Consider the following 22,428-nt stretch of genomic DNA (forward strand, 5'->3'; position numbering starts at 1 on the left):
TGGTTGAAACATTGAAGAATTGTCCCGTCAATAGTTCTTCAAATAAATTATTTTCAAGATCTTATCAGGAAGCTAGTGTTATCTGCCAAAATTTAAGCCTCAAATATTCCAGAAATACTCAAATATTACAAAAAAAAATCGCTAGAAAAATTCGTTCAAAAATTCCAAATCATTGCTTGAACGAGTTTACATGGAAAAGGATAAATAAACTCACTTTTTGGTTAGGAAGTTGTGAATTCAACGATTCACCTATCCTTTTGTTCGCTATTTCCGCAAGACGGTGTTCAAGAAGGATTATCACCGCTAGCTTTCGCTAACGGGTCCAACGAAAAACCGAAGGCACGGGTTCAAACAAGAATCGAAAGGAATCAATAGTTAGAAAGTTGTAGCACTGAAAAGTACTGTTTTTTTCTTTTTGTAGTTTCAAAAACATCCAAGAGCAGAAAAAATTGTATACACACAGCACGAGGGTGCGATGCGCTTTGTTCTCTAAGCGCAATCATTTCCGAATTCACATCATAACCTAATTCAGTTTCAAAAAGCTCCAAATGCTCCCAACCAAATTAACGTCATCCTATTTTCTCGCTTTTCTTTTCAGCAAACGCCAGTGATGAATTACACCAAATTAGTTTAACAAACCGACAAACTCGACCACACTGGTCCGGAACTGAATAAGAGTGCTTGTTAGAAACAAACCGGAAGAATAATATTTCTCACTCTGGGCAGCACATTTTTCCCAGAGCACATTCATGAAACTAGCGTAGAAAAAAATTGTGCCGCGAACAACTAGACACTTACCACATTCACAAACTCCACTACACCAGAGCTCGGTGTGACGCTATAGTGTAATTGAAAACTCCCACGCGCGTTGCATATCCTCGGTGTCATCATAATCGTCATGAAAGTCGGCGGCGACGTCGCTGCTCTGGTTAAGTGGTGGAAAATCATTCCGAATCAAGATTCAAAGCACGAACTCCCAATGCTGGGCGGGAACTAGACGCTGAGCTCCGTCTTCATAGTGTGTGCCAAAAAAGGGGTCGGGGGGAGATTCTTAGCGGGTGGTCCCATGTGGAACAATAGAACGGGACATCTCATTAAACGGGGTTGCCAACTTGTGAACGGCTGAGTGAAGGGGACAGACAACGAGTGCCATTTGGTCGTCATTGAACGAAACAGTTGGAGGCTGAAAGGTGGGCAGGAAAGTGAGGAGCAGCAATCGTATCCATAAATGAGCAGATTGTAATTATACGCTAGTGAAAATGTTGGAGAAATTAACGTTCTATGTTGGAGTCTACCTACTACTATTGCACAGCAAGATTAAAGGTAAGTGAACCGGGTTTGTGGGTGGTTCAATTAGCATAAATAGCCGCTATCGTATGGCAGGACTCGAAAGCGGTAATTGAATTTGATGATAGAGGTGGCAATTAGATACGGTATGGGGTAGATGTAAAGTAGCGTATAAAAAGTCAATAAGGGTAAATAACCAATTATTTCGAATCGACCCGAATCCATAAGGAATGCATGAGCTGTGCAATAATTGACGTATTTTCAGCTTGTGGATCGATTGGGAACTTATTTCAATTGGTCACTATACAGTGTATTACGTTATCGTATCAAGTGACAAATAAAAGTTCTGTAAGTTACTTTCAGTGTTTTAAACCATCGTCCAAAAAACTACGGTCCAGGTATTTTTTATCTCCAAAGCATCCACTAAAACATCTTGAAGAGCAGAAAAAGCCTAGTTGGCCCACTCTTCAAAAAGTAACATCATATAAAAAAAAGTTATTGTGATATCCGCTTTAAAGCTAACTCTTTTTCCACTAGGCTAAGGAAAGCCGCCGCATTTCAATAGATATTGCTTCTAGAATTCTGCAATGGTTTTTTTCGGTGTTCTATCAGAGATTTCTCTTGGAATTTGATCAGAGAATTCCGCATAATATTTCTTTTGAACTCTCTTTGAAGATGGCCCCACTGATCCTACAACAAATCCTCCAGGATTCTTCCAAAGATTCATTCTGAATATTTTACAGGGGGCTCAACCTTATTTGGCATAAAGCTTTTTTTCATAACCGTAACGGCCATTTGGCATGATTGAAAAAAAAAAGCCAATTAAACTCATTAACGTTCGAATTATTTCACACTCATAGTTTCTGAAGTATCACAATATGAAACCGTCATTTAAATGACTCACATATTTTTACAGTACCCAGTGGGTCATGTTCACGAAAAATATTAGAAAAATAAAAAGACTTGATTATTTTTGTAAGGTGGTATGACGCATAAAGAAGTGATAAGCTATTGTGACATACATAATGTAACGGTAATAACATGTTATCAGAAATATAAATAACAAAACTAGGTTTGCTCGCAAATTACAAAAATTACACCATAAAATGGGGCTAAAATGTGACATGTGTACGGAGTACACGAAAGCACATACACTTACATGCAAAACAAATACTTTTTTGCACATACACACATAAATTCACAGATATAGTCGCAGTAGTAGCATTCGCCTCTTTTATTTTATTCCAAATATACACGAATATGGCATCATTTTGCCGTACCGTGGGGGTAAGTTTGGTAGTACAGGACCTTAAACTTAATGACTCAATATTTATTAATCATTTAGGCAAGATAAATTCAAAAGTTAAGAGTTTAAGTATGAAACTTTATATAAGAGCTTTTTTCGTTAGAATCAAAAACATTGGAGCCATTGTATTCGAATATTTGAAATTGATGCGATTTAAGCATTTTCAAAACGCTTACAAACAATCTGTTCTACGATCACCATTTGATGAAGTTTTAAAGAGTTCGTCACTTGTCCTTGATATCCTAGTTATAGTAAAACTTGATTTCGATCTCAAATTTCTTAGCAAAACTCATTTTTACAAATTGGGCCATTTTTGTCATCAAAGTAAGAAAATTCCTTCACGCAATTCTTTCGATTTTGATCGAAATGTTCTTATTTATATTCCAAAAACGATTGATCTATGCTTGATACAATGTCAAAACGTGACTATATGAATTGTTAAAGAATCATAACGGTGTTCGTCATGGTGGTTTCAACTTGAAACACTTTTGTTTCCATACTAGTTTCTTTACTATTTTTTATTCCAATAGGAATGCAGTGGAATTCTTAAAGAATATCCACCGGATTCTCCCAGAATTTAAATTTAAATTTCTCCAGAATGCTCAAAGAAACCACACGGGATATCCAAAAGATTTTAACAAATCTTTTGCAGTATTTCTACAAAATTCACAAAGACTTCCTAAAGATTTTGCACAAAATTTCCAGCGGATTCTGACACAACTTTCTGGGATATTCGTCAGATTCCCAATATAACTCGACAGGATTGCATAAAAAATTCTAATTGTTTGCCACATAACTCTCACTGGATTTCATCAGAACTCACACCGGATTCACTGAGAATTTCCTCAGGACTCTCACAAGAATCCTAGTATTCCAGTAAAATTCCCCCTGAAAGCCCCTGATTCTCACCGGAATCTTGGGTTTCCCATTTTAACATTTCAAATGGAATAAGGTACCTTGGCGTAAGCGGATTCATAAAAATCATTAGTCAACTTCATTGTTATGTACAGCTAACGTTAATAATTTAATTCAAACTTTTTTCTATGGGTGGCAAATGAGGGACTAAAACGTATTAAATCGTCATTTATTTTGATTATTTTTATTTTTATGTATTGAGTATGAGGGACTTGAAAGTTTGGGCCAAATGATCCACTTGCACCATCATGATGGGGTAAGTGAATCATTAATAAAAAGCATCTATTCCCAAAACAAATGTGGTCTATTTATGTGTAGTAAAAATGATTTTATTCACGTCTTGTTATACAGACTACTCAGAACAGTCTATCTTACTACGACAAAGATTTCGCGGACGACGGTAGATCTCCCGAACTGATGCTATCCGGGCAGATGCCGAGGTCGGTCCTGCGATTCCGGTGGAGGAAGCCTTCCTGTTTCATGGACAAGAACAGCTTTCTCGGGAAGCTCACAAGATTGATTAGAGCAACGACGGACGGTGTGCAAAACTGCATGAAGATCTCGAGTCAACACTCCAGTTCTCTCGAGTCTCAGTGGGAACTGCAACAGGGCGACGGACTTTCGTGCCTGCTGTTCAATATTGCGCTTGAAGGTGTCATGCGGAGAGCCGGACTTAACAGTCGAGGCACGATTTTCACGAGATCCGGACAATTTGTTTGCTTCGCGGACGACATGGTTATTATTGGGAGAAAATTTGAAACGGTGGCAGATTTGTTCACCCGCCTGAAACGCGAAGCAACAAGAGTAGGGCTAATGGTGAATGCGTCAAAAACAAAGTACATGCTGGTTGGCGGAACTGAGCGCGACAGGGCCCGCCTAGGAAGCAGTGTTACGATAGACGGGGATACCTTCGAGCTGGTGGACGAGTTCGTCTACCTCGGAAGTCGTGAATACTATGGGCTCCAGAAGAAACTGCGGTCAAGAAAGATTCACCCCCGCACCAAATGCACGATGTACAAAACGCTCATAAGACCGGTAGTCCTCTATGGGCATGAGACGTGGACTATGCTCGAGGAGGACTTGCAAGCTCTTGGGGTTTTCGAACGCCGAGTGCTAAGGACGATCTTCGGCGGCGTGCAGGAGAACGGCGTGTGGCGGCGAAGGATGAACCACGAGCTCGCTCAACTCTACGGCGAACCCAGTATCGTAAAGGTAGCTAAAGCTGGAAGGATACGCTGGGCAGGGCATGTTGCAAGAATGCCGGACAACAACCCTGTAAAGATGGTGTTCGCCACGAATCCGGTCGGAACAAGAAGGCGTGGGGCGCAGCGAGCTAGGTGGATTGACCAGGTACACCAGGACCTGGAGAGCGTGGGTCACAGTCGAGGATGGAGAGAAGCGGCCATGAACCGAGGGAATTGGCGAAATATTGTTGACGAGGCTTTATCAAGATAATTGATGTTAAGCCAAATAAGTAAGTAAGTAAGTAAGTAAGTATGAACTCAGCATCGGTGGTGCAATCAAGAAGCAAGCCTGTTAGGCATCATAATAACCAAAAGCCCTCTGAGTGGCTCAGCCGAGGAGCTGCAAATCGAGCGTCGGACTTGTGAAATCGCACAAAATTTCAAGAGTGAGCTACGTTTCCAGATTTCGACTTAACCCTGTGGTCCACTAACTGTTGCTATTGGACGCCATCCACGCCACGAAACTGTCAGGCGGTTCATCGCATTATCAGATAACTTGCTTAAAGTTATACATTTGCGTTGAGGATTCCCCGTTTGGCCATGGCAATCAACTGATAACATCCCACAGTGTTATTTATCTGTGACAGCATCGAAGTTTACAAAGCCATCGGCCCTTTTCAGGACCAGCAAGCATTAATAAAGGGGTTAATTGAATAATATTTATTATTTGATCTATCATAAATCATCATCTTTCCCAAATTGTTCAATAAATCTAGCGACATTGCACACAATTCGATTTGGCTCACATTGTTCACGCCACATCAATAAAATTTAAGAATGTACCCGCAGACGCCGCTGCAGCGCCGTCGGACTGAAATTACATCATAGTGCGAAAAAGTCTATGGCATTCCCAACAATGTCGTTGATTTATCTATGGGGAACAGTTTTCCAAAGTTTTCCAGTGCAAAAACTGGAAATTGTGTCAAAATTGCGATAGATTTTAAATACTGTTCACTTAGCTGTTTCTTGACCAGTTGTGATGGTTTAAGCATCTTTTGATCTGAAATTTTTGTACATGTCAGAGTCAATAAGGAAATACAGTGCAAATGTTGTATAATATATTTATTATCAAGCAGAGCGTTCTTATTATTACCGTAGTTACGCGCTTAAGAATTTTTCACGAGACATGTAAATCCCTAACCAAGACATTAGCTTCATACATCTTATATCCCAGATGTCTCGATCAGAAGAAGGTGAAGATACGAAAGGGAGGAGCCTCAACTGCTGCTCAAATTGTGTAAATCATACAACTTTCGACTGATTCGGTTTATTTCATTTACATTTTCGAGCCTTTAGTGATAAGCCCTGTGATCCACCACCTGTTGTTGTGCGTCATCCGCGCCACAAGGCGTATAAGCAGAGAACTTACTGAAATATGCATTTGTGTTGCGATGGCGTTATGCTTTTTTCAAGCTTTCAGAACATCTTCAACCACGGCAATCAATTGATAACATTATGTTTAGCTTTCCTTTATGACACCATCTGAGCTTACAAAGCCTTCAGCCCTTTTAAGGGCCACCACATGTGTGAAAAAGAGTTGACTGAGTTATACTTCCGAGTTCACATTTCCAAGCAATGAGTAATATTTCTCTCGATCCGTCAGACCATCAAAGCGATGACTGAAGCCTACATCACAATCCTCGAATTACTTTCTATATAATATTCTTTATTTAGTTCAGCATGCTGAACAAGCTTCAATCACTACAGTTCTTTCCAATGCTACCATATATTTCATAGGAGGTTTTAAATATAATTTCTAAATGATCCTACAATTTTACATCCATTCTAATAAATATGACGGATGATAGAACGACATCAAATTTAGTTACACAAATCGTGGTCCTACGTAACCAGTTTGTACAACCCCATAGGGATGTACCCTTATCACGGTGTCTTTGTGGAGCAACTTTATTACAAAAAAATAGGTAAGTCTGAAATTTCGAACTAAAAACAATTAGACTTTGCTCTTTCATTTGCGACCAAAATCAAAATAATCGGTCGGGGGGTCCAGAACATTTTTTTTTATTTTGTGTGAAGTATTCATGGATATGTGTTTTTGTACCGACACACATTGCGTTGAACATAGATACGGGACAAACTGCAAGATCAAACCATTTGAACACCTTGGCTAGGAAGGTAAAGTTATTCTTGCTCAAATGAGCTGTAATAAGCATATATGACATATGATATACGCATAATTTCAAAACTGTCTCAAACGTCATTTTAGTTATTGTCCACGAAAAACCTTGAAAATCGTACTTAAATTGGTCATAATGATGTAAGAAGTTATTAGGAAATATTTTTAATAGGTGAAGATGCATCGATATTAAACCTCAAATTTTCAAGAGCTTGTTTGTAGATTTGTATCTTGAGAACCTGACAACCTTTTGCGTTGAACATTTTATTGATTAGTCGCCACCAGCGAGTGACCAGAGAGTTACCGGTTATCTGCTTCTCTAGACTTGTGCTTTTGAAAATTCGAGGTTTGGCTTCTATGTATATTCACCCTTAAAACCATTGATAACCGAGTGTGTAGCTCTTTGTCATTAAGCAGATAAACGGACCAAAATAAAAACTGTCAGCGCTGGGAGACAAAGGAGGATCTTTTCTTCGTCGTAGCATTGTGAAATAAAGTGTAAATACATTCGTTTGCTCAGTAATAACAAGCTATGGCTTTTAGGACGAGATCATAAATTATGCGAGATTTCTCTTTTTATTCGTAGGGGATGGTACACAAATTATGTCACGCTAAATTTCAATTTTTTCGACCCCCCCCTTGTCACACTTTCTGTATGAGTCCTCCGATAATTTTGTAAGGCTTGTCACGCATGGCTTAATCACCTCCCCCCCCCTTGGAGCGTGACGTAATTTGTGCATGACCCCTAGATACAAAAATGACTTATCCGCCTTTCAAACAATACAATTTTAGTTATTCGAACTAACTAGTAGAGGGCTTCGCATGTGACAAACCTTGTTATAAGGCATGTAATATAATTGCCCCATGGTGCTGAAAAATACGCTTATTTGGATGGTATTTGAGAAGTTTCGAATCTTATATTTTTATGTTATTTTCTTAATGGCACAGTGCTTATGAAAAGATCAGAAACTAACATCATGAGGCTAAAATGGGTTTGGGATTTTTGTACTTGTTTGCAGTACCATAACCCCATATTAACCCCTCTACCGGCAGCTTCATTTTTTCAAATTATTCAAATCGCGATAACTTTTTTGTTTCTCAATATTTTTGAAAAAAATTTCCACAACTTCTCAAAAAACTCTCTTATTTTCAGAATCTGTATCGGTTTTGAGCATTGGTCATCTATATTCGGAGATATTCCAAAATTCCTTGGGGGACCGACGCATAGCCATAACTCTCGTAATTATCTCGGGCTACAGATTTTTTCTCATATTCGGTTATTCGCTTTTCAAAACTAAACTTTGATGAAAGTCTATTGTGAAGAAATTAAACAGACGGGGTTGGTGGTCTGATGGCTACCGCTTCTGCTTCATATGCAGAAGGTCATGGGTTCAATCCCAGGCCCGTCCCTTTCCTCGTACTTTGTAGTTGTATATCTCTCACTTGCTTCTACCCGACCAGATGGAAGAAACAAGATTATAACAGAATGTGTTCCCCTGATATGATTTTTTCATAACACCAGTTGTTATAAAACATGTACCGTTAGTAGTTAAAATAACAAAAATTCTAACAAAATTTGCACCAAACAAAACTAAAATATTACAAACCCTGTTATAATTATAACAACATTATTACAGAATATGTTGCAAGGATGTTACAAAATAACAAAATTATTGCTAATTATGTTACTGTTTATGACACCGGATTTTATTTTCAACAAACTTATAAATGCGATGTCAAAAATATAACACATGTTGTTATAAATGTGTTACTAAAAATATAACAAGTTGAGAACAAAGCCATCTTGATAACAAAATTATATCAACTTCTGTTATTTATAACTGCTGCTGTTAGGAATGTGTTATAACTTTGTTATGTGGTTCTGGTCGGGTATCTTCCATTCTAAATATATCACACTCAAACTATTCGTTCATAACAAACGCTAGAACTAGAGACGGACAAGAAACCGTTTCCCTAACGCTTCCTACTTCCACGCGCACGCCTTTCTTACGCCTGATACATAGGTAGTCTGCTAACCACAAAAGCAAACCTCTCTGCCATGCCTTTCCCCCAATCCATACACTCCCGCATGAACTGGCGTGGATGCAGTGGAATATACGGTCTACGTGGGAGCCAGTTCAATGCATCATCAATTCCTCCCCCTTCCCCTCATTGGTCTGCATTCTGATGTGGCAGGTGCCATTGTTGCCTAAAAATAGAAGATCACCAGCACTTATACACTGAGGATGCCTGTTAGTCCCAAGCAGTCATTCGGTTGGTTCCTTGTGTAAGTGCAGCTGATCTGGCGATACTGGAGTGCATCCACGGGCGGCCAATCAAGCTCAAGCTCAAGCTCAAGCTCAAGTCTATTGTGAAGAAATTAAACAAATCGGTGTAACTGTTTTTGAGCAATGAGCTTTTATGTTTTTGGTACCACTCTAGCCGTAACGAGATCTTGAAAACTTCTTAAAACATCATATCGAAATTTTATATGGGAAGTGTCGGTCCCCCAAGGAACACCGAAATATTTTTAAAACCAGTTGACCAATGGTCAATACCGACATAGATTCCAAAAGTAGAAGAGTTTTTTGAGAAGTTGTGAAAAAATGAAGGAAAAATATAGAGAAACAAAAAAGTTATCGCGATTCAAATATATTTTTGTGCTTAAAAAATGAAGCTGCCGGTAGAGGGGTTAAGCTAAATAATAGAAAACAAACTCATGAATATCTCTTCTGCTAACTGTCGAATTGAATTTCTCTCTTCAGCAAATTTCTTTTTTATGGTTTGAAGAATGAGCTTTTACAATGGTATAATAAGTTTGTACTTACATTACAGTACAAGCGTGTTTGGAACATACCTCAAAATTTCTTCATAGTAATTTCCGTATAAACCTACATTGTCTTTGGGCCACCTTAAATCACCACCTAGAAAGCTGCGAATTTCACAGAACACTATTTTTATAGTAAGGATAGTAAGGAACATATGTGAGATTGAATTCTCAAACATTTTTTAATTTTGAACCGCCCTAATGTACATAAACACATAGATAGGCAAATTCAAACATATGTGCAAGTCTCTCGAAATCAAACAAAAAAAAAATTACTCTGGACCCCCCGACCGATTACTTTGGTTTTAGCAGCAAATTAACGCGAGAAACCTAGACTTTATTGTGGAGAAGTTTCAGACTTACCAATTTTTTTGTAATAAACTTGTTCTACGAAACACACCGTGTTATAGCTTTGTAAGTGTTACTGAATTTTATTATGCTTCAATATCTTAATTTCGACATTATAATAAATAATTAAAATGATTTCAAATTATAGGCACAATAACATTTCGATACACATCATAACAGTCATCCCAAAAGGACGAATCAAAAATTTTTTGGATCCTAACTTCGAACGTGTTGAAAAACATGCGGGCTTGTTTGGTTTAAAACTTCGATTCAGGTTCAATTTTCATGTAGACTCCGAATACAAAATAAGTATAGAGGTAAGCTTTTACATACAAAGAGGAGCACCCCATCCCATTTAAAAGTAGGGGAAAGTGTACCATGTTCAATTTATCTGTATTTATTTATAAAAATCACACATTTTTCATTGTGATTCACTCAATTAGAACTGAAATGCTCACCATGTGTCGAAAAAAATAATAGTATTCGATTTTAGACAGAGATACAATGGATTTTTGATTGATAGAAAACAATTTTGAAATTAATTGATTTTTGCAGCTTACAAGTTTGCTTGTGTTGGTGGACGTGTTTTACCAGTTTTGCAATAGTATTAGTGTGGACGTAAGAATATAACCTAAAAAGAAGCAATGGTGCGAAAACATTCAACATTTTCAAGTATTTATGCTTAATATGGACAAATGATCCACTTACCCCACTGATACACTTCCCCCACTGTACCTTAGATGTTGAAGAGAGCATACCATATGAAACAGTATTACCTGAAACGTCCTTCCTTGTGGCTAACGTCCCCTATGGGAACGGCTTGGTGTGTTTTTAGAATGACACTACCAAGAATTACGTAACTTACATAAATAACTTTCTGAAGACATAATTGAAGCTTTTTCACTGTGTTGATTGACCAAAGATGACAATTTTGTGCATTGGTTAACAAAGACTCACAAAGCGATCAAATTATGTATGTCCCCATAAACTCGTCACAAGTGTGTTGTAGATTGCAAATTCAACATAGATGGAAACCGCATAACAATCCTAAAAGCCGTAGAAATCTATTTTACGATTATTATTCTGTTACAATTCATCATGAATAACTTTGTTTGTTGAATCAGAAGATAACCAGCAAAACACATCCAAAAACTTTCTTCAAATAAAGTATCTGCAATCTGCTTTTCTTCGGAACTATTCGATATTTTCTCAGGCTGAATGTGCCGTATCAGTTCCTATAAGACCCCGCTCACTATGCCGGATAATTTTTATGGCTAATAATATTTCATGTTCATTAACCATTACGACCGAGCGGCAGGGGTAAATGTCGAAATCCTTTGGGGCCCATAAACTAAGCCCCTAAATGTTCACTAAAGTTTGATTTATTGCTCCGGCCAGCAGCCGTAAAGAGCTTGCACAATAAAATCCTAGTTTCGAAGCGTGTACTTTGCACCAATCATTCAACCAAGAAATTGTTCCAACTTGAACCCGAAAGAGGAGGTATGTTCAATCGTTACCGCACCCATACAGTTGCAAACGGCTGTTTGTTAGGCTCCTAAGAAGACTTATCGTCGCCAGTTGTGCCTTTTACGACTCTCGAAGGATGACTTTTCCCATCGTTTCAAAGGATTAAACCATTTGACTGGAGCCGACGACATCCTCCAAAAGTACTTCTCAACAATTCTCTCCGACCTGCCCGGCAAACACATTATCTCATATCACTGTACTCATTTGAAGATTTATCACTTTAGTGTCCTCAGCGCCGTCTTCCGAGAATTCTCATCCAGGGAAGCGTGCCTAAGTAGCGGGGCAGCACCGGAAGAGGATACGACGTTCATATATCCGTGCTGCTTTATCCCCACATTCCCTGAAGTGAGGCGATTCAACGAAGTTCATAACGGAACATATCTGTTTCTATCGTGAAAGGACGCTGTTTGGCTTGTATATAACCATAGGTATTTGAAAAATTAAACTTCATTCTCTACGAGCGCCAGACGCAAGTACCTCACACTTGTCACAGGCTTATATTTTTCTTGCTTCTGACCAACCTTTGGTAATCTTTGTAGAGACCACAAAGGATTCTTGTTTCCGGTTTGCGTATAATGGCCGTCATGGTGGGTGGGATTCGTCATACGTAGGAAGATGGCTCTGATGTTAGTGATGAGACAATGGTACTTGTGTGGAAATTGTGTGGCCATGGGTGGAGTAAGGTTTCTGATAGTTTGATAGATATGAGTTGTATGCAAAGTTGGGACTTTGACAAAATTATTTTACTTGTCTGTTTTAGTTACCGATTTAAACACTTTTGACTCACATCCATTCTTGACTCACTCTCCACTTACTCGATTTCCACTGGTTCTCGTTAACTTCTTTGCTCATTCTCTAATTTTTCTCGACTAGAGACGGCCACACTGGTCTGTACACTTCCAAGGATGAAATAATATCAATGTTGAAAAATGCATCAACATGACCAATCAGTTGCTTTAGGCAAACTTTCTGAGCAGCAAATCAAACAACCTCTAGGCTCTTCGGTTCAAGTGATGAAGCAAAGGGTGTCACGGTGTTACCAATCGTGGTCAGTATTTCTGAATTATTAGGTAGATTAGGGTTGACGAACATACACTCCATTAGGAGAATCAAAACTGCCTTACGAATTGGAGATAAAGGAGTGTCGCATTTTGCCAGAAACCCTTGAAGATCGCAAACTACTTCTCAAACAACTTGAAGAGGTGAGCCAAACATTTTTCATTTATGACAACCAGAGTTCAAGGTCGTCATAAAAGGTCTCTCAAGTAACGACAAATCATTTGAAGAAATGTAAAGTGAAATAAAGGATTAATTGGAAATTCCTCACCCCAAGTAATTATGTTGAAAAAGTGAACAAAAGTTATCTGAATAAAATTGAAGCTTAAAAGAACAAAAATCTTTTGTACAAGTCAAGTGATATGGGAATATTTCTAGAAACCCGAAGGTAGTTGTCAGATTTTCACTCATTGCCGTGAGTACTGAAGATGGGACCATTGTAGCAAACATTGCCCCATAGATGCAAAATGCGAGATTTGTGGAGGTGCTTCTACCGCTAAGGATATAAAAACTCGTATTTGCAAATATAAAACTCGGTGCAATCATAAGGACAAATTTTTATATTGTTCATCACGCAAACTAATAGTGGAGTTTCGCAGAAGGCAGATAATCCGGAACGTTTTCGTGCAATAATTCTGTTGGTAGAATCTCCAATAATTCTTATTCATTAACCTTTGAAAGGCGTTGATGGCTTTGTTGCACTCAGTTGTTCAATTTTGTCAAAATTTTCTCTTGTGTAGGAGATAAGTTTCACCTCCAAATGCATCCAGAAAGCTTACCAGATTACATCCAGCTCTCCCCTCCAGAATTATAGATGAAAATATATATAAAAATTAAATAATAAAAAAAATTACATGATTCTAACGTGAAGAAAAATGTTTAAATCAATTTACATGACTTTTATTATTGACAAAAAAAAAAACTCATCAGAAGAACGTAACTTTTTCCATTCTTTATAACAATTATGGAGAAACCTCGCATGTCGCACACAGCATCAGTGTGACGGTTCTGACCTAATGGAATCACGGGACAACCGAAAGATTAACCGTTCGGCTGTTGCTTGATTGATTACCGCTAAAATCAGCTTGTTGTTATATGCGATAAGCGTAACTTTCCGACATATTTGTTGCAAAAAAATAACGCGATACTAAAAGGATATTGACCAGCGAAGTTAGGTCACTCATTTGACTTTTTTTTAGGATGCCCTGCCAATCACCGCAATTCGGTGATAATGGTTTTCCTTAGAAGAATTCACTAGAGAGATCCATATATTAAGGTGAAGCTGCAACGAAGACAAACCTCAAATTTTCAAGAGCACAAATCTGGAGAACCAAACATCCGTTTAAGCTGAAAACTTAATCGATTGGTCAGCATGTGTTTTAAGATTCAACTGATGGTTGGTTCTCCAGATTTGTGCTCTTGAAAATTTGAGGTTTGGCTTCGATTCATCTTCACCTTAAATACAACTTGTATTTGGCTAAATGGACAATTTTTGGCGTGAAGTAAGGCTCAATTTATACAGACTTTTTCAAGGAATTTCAACCTGGCTATGTTTTGAAAATAAACTAATATTTACAACATAATTTTAGCTGTATGGGGAGTCCAGAAGTTGAGGAAGGAATTTTGCTAGATTTCAAGGATAATTTCTAAAGAATATTCTAATGAGACTTTTTGAGAAATAATTTTTTTGCAATTCATTCGATAGGTTTCAATTATCCAGAAATCTTTTGCCACCAGAGAAAAAAACTATTACTTTTTTAGGCGGTTTTCCATTGTCCATCTACTGTTTCTTACTGATTCAACATTTGGTTGTTTCTCCTTCCTTCACATAACGCTTCGTTGAAGAACTCCGTACAAAAATCTCATTTTCATACTCAAAAAAAAAAAGCATATTTAAGAGTCTAAAGAAAAAAAGTGAACTCTAATTGTTTAAAAATCCTGAATTATTTTACGTATGGTCCCTGATTTCTGAAAGTCCATCAGTAATTGCACAACAAATTTTTAGAGTAATGAAAATTTTTCTCCAAGAGTTAAATTTAGTAAAACTTTACATTACGAGTTTTACCATGAGACATCTTTAGCCATGTTCTTGAAAAACACCAACAATGTTTTCACGTTACAGCTCTACAGTTTTGCCACAGTAATTAAAAACAGTCCCTTGAAAAGTGTTTGTTCGGAATTTCTGTAAGTAGGAAAAACGGTTTCTACATAAATCTGTTCGCCATAGTTTCATGAAACTTCGGAGTTCATGCAAAATAATACAAAAAAAAAATACAATAATTTTTGTAGTCAATCCTACGAAAACTTCTTCAGCTTTCCTGTGACGTTAATCGTCAGGAATTTTGTAAAACATTTTAAGAAATGGAGTTATTCCAGTTTTACCAAAAATAGAGAGTGCATAGAATTCGAGTTGTTATTTATGAAAATATCCCGGGATCTGCATGCGGAAAAGTTTATGGAGTAATTTCTAGAACCTGAATTGATATGTGGAGTAGTTTTTTTTTTATTCAAATAAAAAATCTCTGGAAAATAGCGGTACACATCAGGCTTCCGAATTCTCACTCACTCTCACGATAATGGATTTATCCCTCACAGCAATTTTCAGTGATTAACTGCCTTGCGATTTTATCCGTCCACAAAACAAAGCGAAAATAGATAATTGCACATTTCCGCAGCTATGAGAAGTTTGTTTTCTCTTTCTCCGCTCCATGGAGAACTTTTCCTGTATGCATCGCCACAAGCAGCAGTTGCTTTTATGCACCAAATTAACCACTCCTTTCGTCAAGTTGGTGTGGTAGCATGGTTAGTGTGCACGCATCGCGGTTGTTTTTAGCAATGTTCTAGGTTCGAATCCCGTCGCCGCCACTAGGTCTTGTTTATCCACATATTGATAATTCTCGGGAGCAGTTGGTGAGCGAAAATATGATAGAGTGAAAAATAAATTATCCCCGGAGTGGAGTGATTTTCGGTAATCCACCATCGTAGCTCCAGGGAAAATAAGTGTGAGCGATAAAAGATGTTCACGTGAGGAAGCGAAAACAGCATTCTCCTTACGTGCAAAAAATCGTAGATTTCGCATCACTGATACGAAAATTCAGAACCCTGAGTACACATATAACCTCCCTGTGGAAGGCTCCAACCACGAGCCGAAACGTTGGAAGTTGAATAGCTATCCCACTTTCACTACGTTTGACCGAAAAAAATACAAAAGAGGCATTTATAAAAAATACTAATCAATATCAATTTTTTCGAGACGGCATCCAAGGCGAAACAATCGTATAATTCGATATAGAAATCCCTGAACAAATTTGCTTTTCTAAATTTTTATTATTTTCATTTTTTCAGATTGGCATTTTTGAAAAAATAAATAAATATTTTTTTGAGAAAGTTTGAAGGAATGCAGGCAGGATCATAATGTTTTTAGGGAAATCTTAAAAAATAATTCGCTTATAACGTTTTTCAAAATGATTTATGTATAGTTATAAAAATCTTTTAGAATATCAGGAAAAATCTTTAGAAGAATTTCTATAGCGGAATTCATCAAAAGATTTGTTTAAGCAATTCTCAGATGAATCTCCCAAAATAACATGGTTAAATACCTTAAGGTTAAGTACGTGAAAGAATCACGTCAGTTCTTTGAAGGAATTTTTGATGTTTCTTTTTTTACTGGATTAGAAAAAAAACATTTCCGTTGCGAAATTTTAAATTTACAAATGTCACAGATGTGTAGCAATATGAGACAAAATCTCAAACAAATAAATTCTAAAGTACAAAAACAATCAATGTAAACTACTAAATTTGTGAAAACCGTGATTTTGACGACTGACGTGACTTTTTTAAAAACAAGAATTTGCTACGCTCCCTCTAGGCCCCCTCCAGAAAAAAATCTAGCTACGTCAATGATAAGAACTAAAATAAATTTAGTTTAGGAGCTACTAAACTAAAGTTATATCCCTTTTGGGACGAACCAGCACAATTGTGCTGTTCAACACTCATGACATTGAATGATTCTTCTTCTTCTTTCTGGCGTTACGTCCCCACTGGGACAGAGCCTGCATAGTGTTCTTATGAGCACTTCCACAGTTGTTAACTAAGAGCTTACTATGCTAATGACCATTTTTGCATGCGTATATCGTGTGGCAGGTACGATGATTCTTTATGCCCTGGGAAGTCGAGAAAATTTCCAATCCTCGACCGGTGGGATTTGAACCCAAGACCCTCAGCTTGGTCTTGCTGAATAGCTGTGCGTTTACCGCTACGGCTATCTGGGCCCCTTAATGATGGGCCCTTGATGATTCTTTAAGCTAATAAATCATTGTTTTACTAAACTTTTTTGATTTTGATCAAAAATCTATTATCCACTCATATAAAAAATATCGTTTCGTTTCTTTTACCTTAAAAATATATTGTCCACATCTTGAATTTTGAGACTTCATTGCCGTGCGGTGCGTATAGTGTTGCAAAGTGACTAGTGGCATCGGTCATAGAAGCATAAGCTCAATTTCCGCTTCAGCGCGTATTTCGCCCGTCTTCAGTGTCATGTACTAGACTCGACTTTTTCTAGGAATAAAATGAATAATTCCAGTTATTGAAAATGAATTAGTTTGCATTGAATGTTGGAGGGGGTCTCCAAAAAATTTACTTACTCTTCGATTCTAGTACATGACTCTTATAACGGCCTCATAGTGGAGGTCGAATTACGCGATAAACGTCATCATCACTTAATGCTTAAAATCTTAGAGAGAATTTGAAGTATTTTTATCTCTCGTACATTGTTATCAATACATTTACAAAAAAAAAATCATATATATTAAGGTATATTTTTTTTTTTAATTGTAATGTACATAAAAAAACAAAATTATTTCTGAATGTATGGGTCACCCTATTCCACGAAATAGCACCCTAATGGTAAAATAAAAAAGGGTCCAACATTTTTTAAAAAGGCATAACTGGAACAATTTTCTAAATAAATAAAACAAAAAATATTTTTTTTTTTCAAACATCGACCGTCTTGGGGACGGACCAGCACAATTGTGCTGGTCTGAATTTGACCCTAAAAAGTTCATAGATTGATAGAATAGCCAAAGTAAAGAAAGTTTTGTTCTACGAGATGATGAGTTTATAAGGTAAATTTTGAAATAATTCCTCAAATATGGTCCGTCCCGAAAGGGATATAAGTTTTTAAGGAATTGGTTCCGGGATTAAAAATTTGAAAAACTACTTGAAGAAAATTATCATCAGCAAAAATTTCTCATCAGAATCTTTATTGGAATCCTCTTGCGGTTCTTATCAGAATCTTCTCAGTGTTATCATAAAAAACCTCTGATTTTTTTCATCTTAGGGTTCATCAGATTCCCATCAGGATTTTCATCAAAATTTTCTTGGAATTTTCATCGGAATCCTCCCTGAATCTCCACAACCAACTCGGAATCTCACCAAAATCCTCTTAGGATTCTCATCAAAAATCTTCTCAAAATTCCCACCAGATTCTCTTCGGAATTCTCGTCAGAAACCTTTCGAGATTCTCACTAAAATCCTCTCGAGTTTCTCGCCAGAATCCTTTTGGAATCATCGTAGAAATCCTCTCGAGCTTATCATCAGAATCTTCTTGGGATTCTCTAAAAACCCTCTCGGGATTCTGATCAGAATCATCTTGGGATTCTTCTCAGATTCTTGTGGTTCCCATCAGAATGCTCTCAAGATTCTTATCAGAATCAGAATTTGTAATGTGACCTGTAAATCCTCACAGAATCCTCATCAGCATCGTTCCTCAATTCTCACCAGTATCGTTCGAGGAATTTTATTAGAATCGCACCAGCATTCACATCAGAATCGTTCCAGAATACTATTTAGAAGGAATCGAGGATTCACATTAGAACTTATAGGATTCTCATCTGAATACTTCCATTACTCTCATCACAATCCCTCAGAGATTCGTATCTGAATCCTTTCAGGATTCTCATCGGAGTCCTTCATTCGTCTCTTTCTGGATTTTCATCTTAATCTATCCAGGATTCTCATTAGACTTCTTTCAGGAATCTCATCAGACTTCTTTACGATTCTCAAAATACTCCCTCCAGGATGTCAACCACGATCTTTTCAGGATTTCCAACAGAAACCATATTAAATTCTTATGAAAATTCATCTAGCATGCTTATCAGAATCTTTCCAGAATTCTGATCAGAATCCTTTCAGGATTCTTATTGAAGTTCGTTCAGTATTCTAACGAGAATCAGACTCATCAGAATTCTTCCTGAATTTTCAGCAGGATCCATCCTTCATAAAAAATTATGAACAAAAGAGTGCAATAAAAATAAATTTTAGGTTGCTCTATTAATAATAAAAAAGTAGAGTATTTTTAGATTGAAAACCTAAGTACTCTCTAAAACAAAGTTACACCAAATCTGGCACTTCTGAACCAACACATCATATGCGTTATTTCAAAACATCCTGAAAAAAAAAACGTTGTGCTGATGTTAGTTTAATTTTCTCAAATTGCATGACACCTATACTGCGGAAAAAGGAAGAAACCATCCCAGCAGTAAGTTTCTTAGAAGTGTTAAAATTACACTCATGATCAGGGATTGAATCCTGAGAAAATTGAGAGAATCTCTCACGTATCGCTCTCTGTAAGTATCATAACATGCTGCACATTATGAGAGACTGTTATCGTATACTGCTACAACTTTGATCAGATTGGGGGATAGTAGTGCATGATAAAACCCCTCTAAACATGCTCCAAGCCTGGGGGACACTATTGCTATTGGAAGTTCGTGGATTGTTTATCGTGCCAGTAAAGAAAAACACCTATCCCCAACGGTAAACAAGCGAGTAAAATGGATTTTATCATCGCTCTCTCTTTGGGGCTCTCGCTCGCTGCTTCCATTTATCAGACTTGTTACACCTTGCGATACAATGACGATCGTGGACCGCAACAGATGGGATGTTTTTCTTTGCTTGCTTTGATCGTGCTTCATACTCAAATGAGAGCGAATTCTGCAATGCCTGCTCATGATGTATTGGTCCAGAAGAGCTTGATATTGTTCAAATCGTACCAAATTTGGTGTAACTGGGTGCAGGTCGTTAGGCCGAGAGGGTCGTTGAGCCGAAAGGGTCGTTAGGCCGAAACAAACATTTGATCATTTATTACTATGTCATATGGCTTACATATTCATCAGTGTTTTTTTTTTTCCTTCTTTTAATCAAAGGCTGTTCTTTCTAGTTATATTTCACAGCGGATATTGTGGGCTTCTAGGTAATGCAACTGATCTAACAACTAACAACCCATTCGACCTGAAAATTCATTCGGCGGCATCTAGGTATTGTAAATTATTCTGACCTATCCCTGTTAGTTGCCTATTTGACCTTACGTTTAATAAGAAGTATCGGCCATTTTCGGCCCAATAACCCTTTTGACCTAACGGCATTCGGACTAATGGCCTTCGATTTAACGACATTCGGCCTAATTGGATAGAACCGATAACACAAATCATTCAATTAACACTCTTTAAAATTACCGCACACCTTTGAATGAACTTAATTGTAATGGACATACGGCAATACGAAAATTTGGCGAAAAAAAATGAACTTAATTCTACAAGGCGACGAAAACTTGCCTACTACTGCCGCTGTTAAAAAGAAAATGATAACCCCATCACGGTGACACAATCACTAGAGGGGTCGGATTGAGTCGAGTGTGATTGCCATGTCAAAGGATGAAACAACATGTTGCTTAAAAAATGATTACCACAAACGGACAGTGACGGCAGGATTATTAAATAAGTTGTGTCTGAAGGTGCTTTGATGTGCGAACAATTTCATTTGGGTTGTGGGTTGGAAAGGCTTTTGTATTAGGTTGTTGTTTCTGAATGATGAAAGCTATTAGCAAATGTTTGTGGTAAGATGGATTATCTTACGGTTTTAGATCCGAAGAAACGGCTACTTTTTGTATTAGATATGAGTTTCAATTTCATGCAATCCTTTTTTCAGAAAGCTCTTTCCTTAATTTCAGTCTTAAAAGTTTGACAAAACTTGAAATGTTACTAACAGAGTTCAAGTTAAGAATATGAAAAATTGAACTCCATGTCGAAAATTCAAGATTATTCGGGTAATCATTGTTTGCACCATCAACGCTAGTACCAAAAATGAAAAATAGCCACTTCTAATTTCCCTTCATCGGAAACCGTATCTTCTCCTTCTCTCTCGTTTACCTATCTAATAAATAATGGGAAGACGCTCTAACGCCATTCCGTCATCGGAACAAACTTTCTGCTTCGAACTGTGGCAAAAGTAAATATCTCTCCTTTGAAAGACGAGCTCGTTTATTACGCAACCGAGAAGATGCTGCTTCTGTTTTGCGTGTCGTGTTGCCGCCGTAAGTCGACAAGTGGCTAGTAGCTGTCCGACTTCCATTCGCCCGTTGTCTTTCATTCCCAGCATACCCCTCTCCAGGACTAGATTTTAACCATTTCATGCCTAAATTTTTATTTTTGATCTAAATATCATTTACGGATATCTAAAATCGATCTAAATTGAAAAAAATGATTCTTTTAGTTTTTATACATATTTGAATTTCCCTATCTTTTTTTTCTTGAAGCCATTTCTTGTTAACGATTTTGTCATCATAAATGATACCTTAAAAAATATAAAAAAAAACAGTTTTGGATTGAAGCAAAATGCAAATTTTTTTTTTTTTTCTGAAATTCATAACTAAGACTCAAGCATTTTCCAACGTTTGAAAGTCAATAACGACAATAATAATAACTCAAGCATTTGTAGATTATAAAATAATTCAGTGTTATCTATTTGGGTGTTATGAAGAAACAAATAATTTTTATTTCCGTTCAACGTATATTTTTTCATGGGAATTATAGGGTTAACTAGCATAACGCAGGATGAAAGAGAAAATGAAAATCATAGCACAGACCCTGACAGTCTGTGGGTTGATAGAGTCACACAGCGGGATGGGAATTTGCATGAAAATGGTTCAAGTTTCCATTTCAGGCAGACTTGGCGGAAGTTGAAGACGACCGCTCCACCGAAGTTGGAGCCAAATAGGAGGTAATGATGAGTTTTTTTTGTCTGAGGCGCAATACAAGACTGATGACTAGATTATGGCGGAAAATGAAGTATCAAAGTGACTTTATTTGTCGTTCAACAAGGGTGACCTTTCTCGATTTCCAGTTTTGCGAGAGATAGGGAGCGCTGTTGGTTAGCTTACCACTAGACGAGCATTAGTTAATTAAGGTTAATGGTTCGAGGGAGTGATAGGTCCAAGCACTGCTAGAGCAGCAAAAACGAGAATCCAGAACTTTTAAGACGCTGGGTATGTATAATGCAATTAGAAAAGATTTACAAAACGTTAATTGATCTACTTTACGTTAGTCCACATTACAATGTGCCATACTGGTCAAACTATAAAAAATTGATTTCAATCTGAACATTAGTAGAATTATACAAAGGCAGCGGAGGCTCAACAATCTTGAAGTTTGTATGAAAATTAACCGACTAAATATACCGTTTTGGTTCACATTTCGACAACTTCAAATTTCGGATACTCTACTTTGAATAGGAAACATTTTACATGGAATGCTTCAATTTTTGCCGTTCAAAAGTTCTCACTTTCGAGGCTCGTTTTAATGATAATTTTCCGTAAAAATCAATGTAAATTTTTAATCTTCAACTGCCTTAGACGTCTCTTTAGTGGTTAGACGATTTCAATTATTGATTTGAATTTTCTATCTATGATTTGCATGAGCTGTCCAGAATTCGAATCAAAGTG

At 37.3% G+C, this 22,428-nt stretch overlaps 1 protein-coding gene across 3 annotated transcripts in view; it reads left to right on the forward strand.

The window, feature by feature from the left end:
- LOC5571839 (zwei Ig domain protein zig-8) overlaps positions 1–22,428 on the forward strand; it is a 372,596-nt gene that overhangs the window by 198,790 nt on the left and 151,378 nt on the right. For all 3 annotated transcript variants that reach the window (XM_021841480.1, XM_021841482.1, XM_021841481.1), the window contains one exon: positions 599–1,323. In XM_021841480.1, coding sequence (XP_021697172.1) covers positions 1,260–1,323 — 64 coding nt within the window. In that variant the 5' untranslated portion in view covers positions 599–1,259. The remainder of the gene's footprint in view (positions 1–598; positions 1,324–22,428) is intronic.

This window comes from Aedes aegypti, chromosome 2 (genome assembly GCF_002204515.2).
Source record: "Aedes aegypti strain LVP_AGWG chromosome 2, AaegL5.0 Primary Assembly, whole genome shotgun sequence".
Taxonomy (NCBI): Eukaryota; Metazoa; Arthropoda; class Insecta; order Diptera; family Culicidae; genus Aedes; species Aedes aegypti.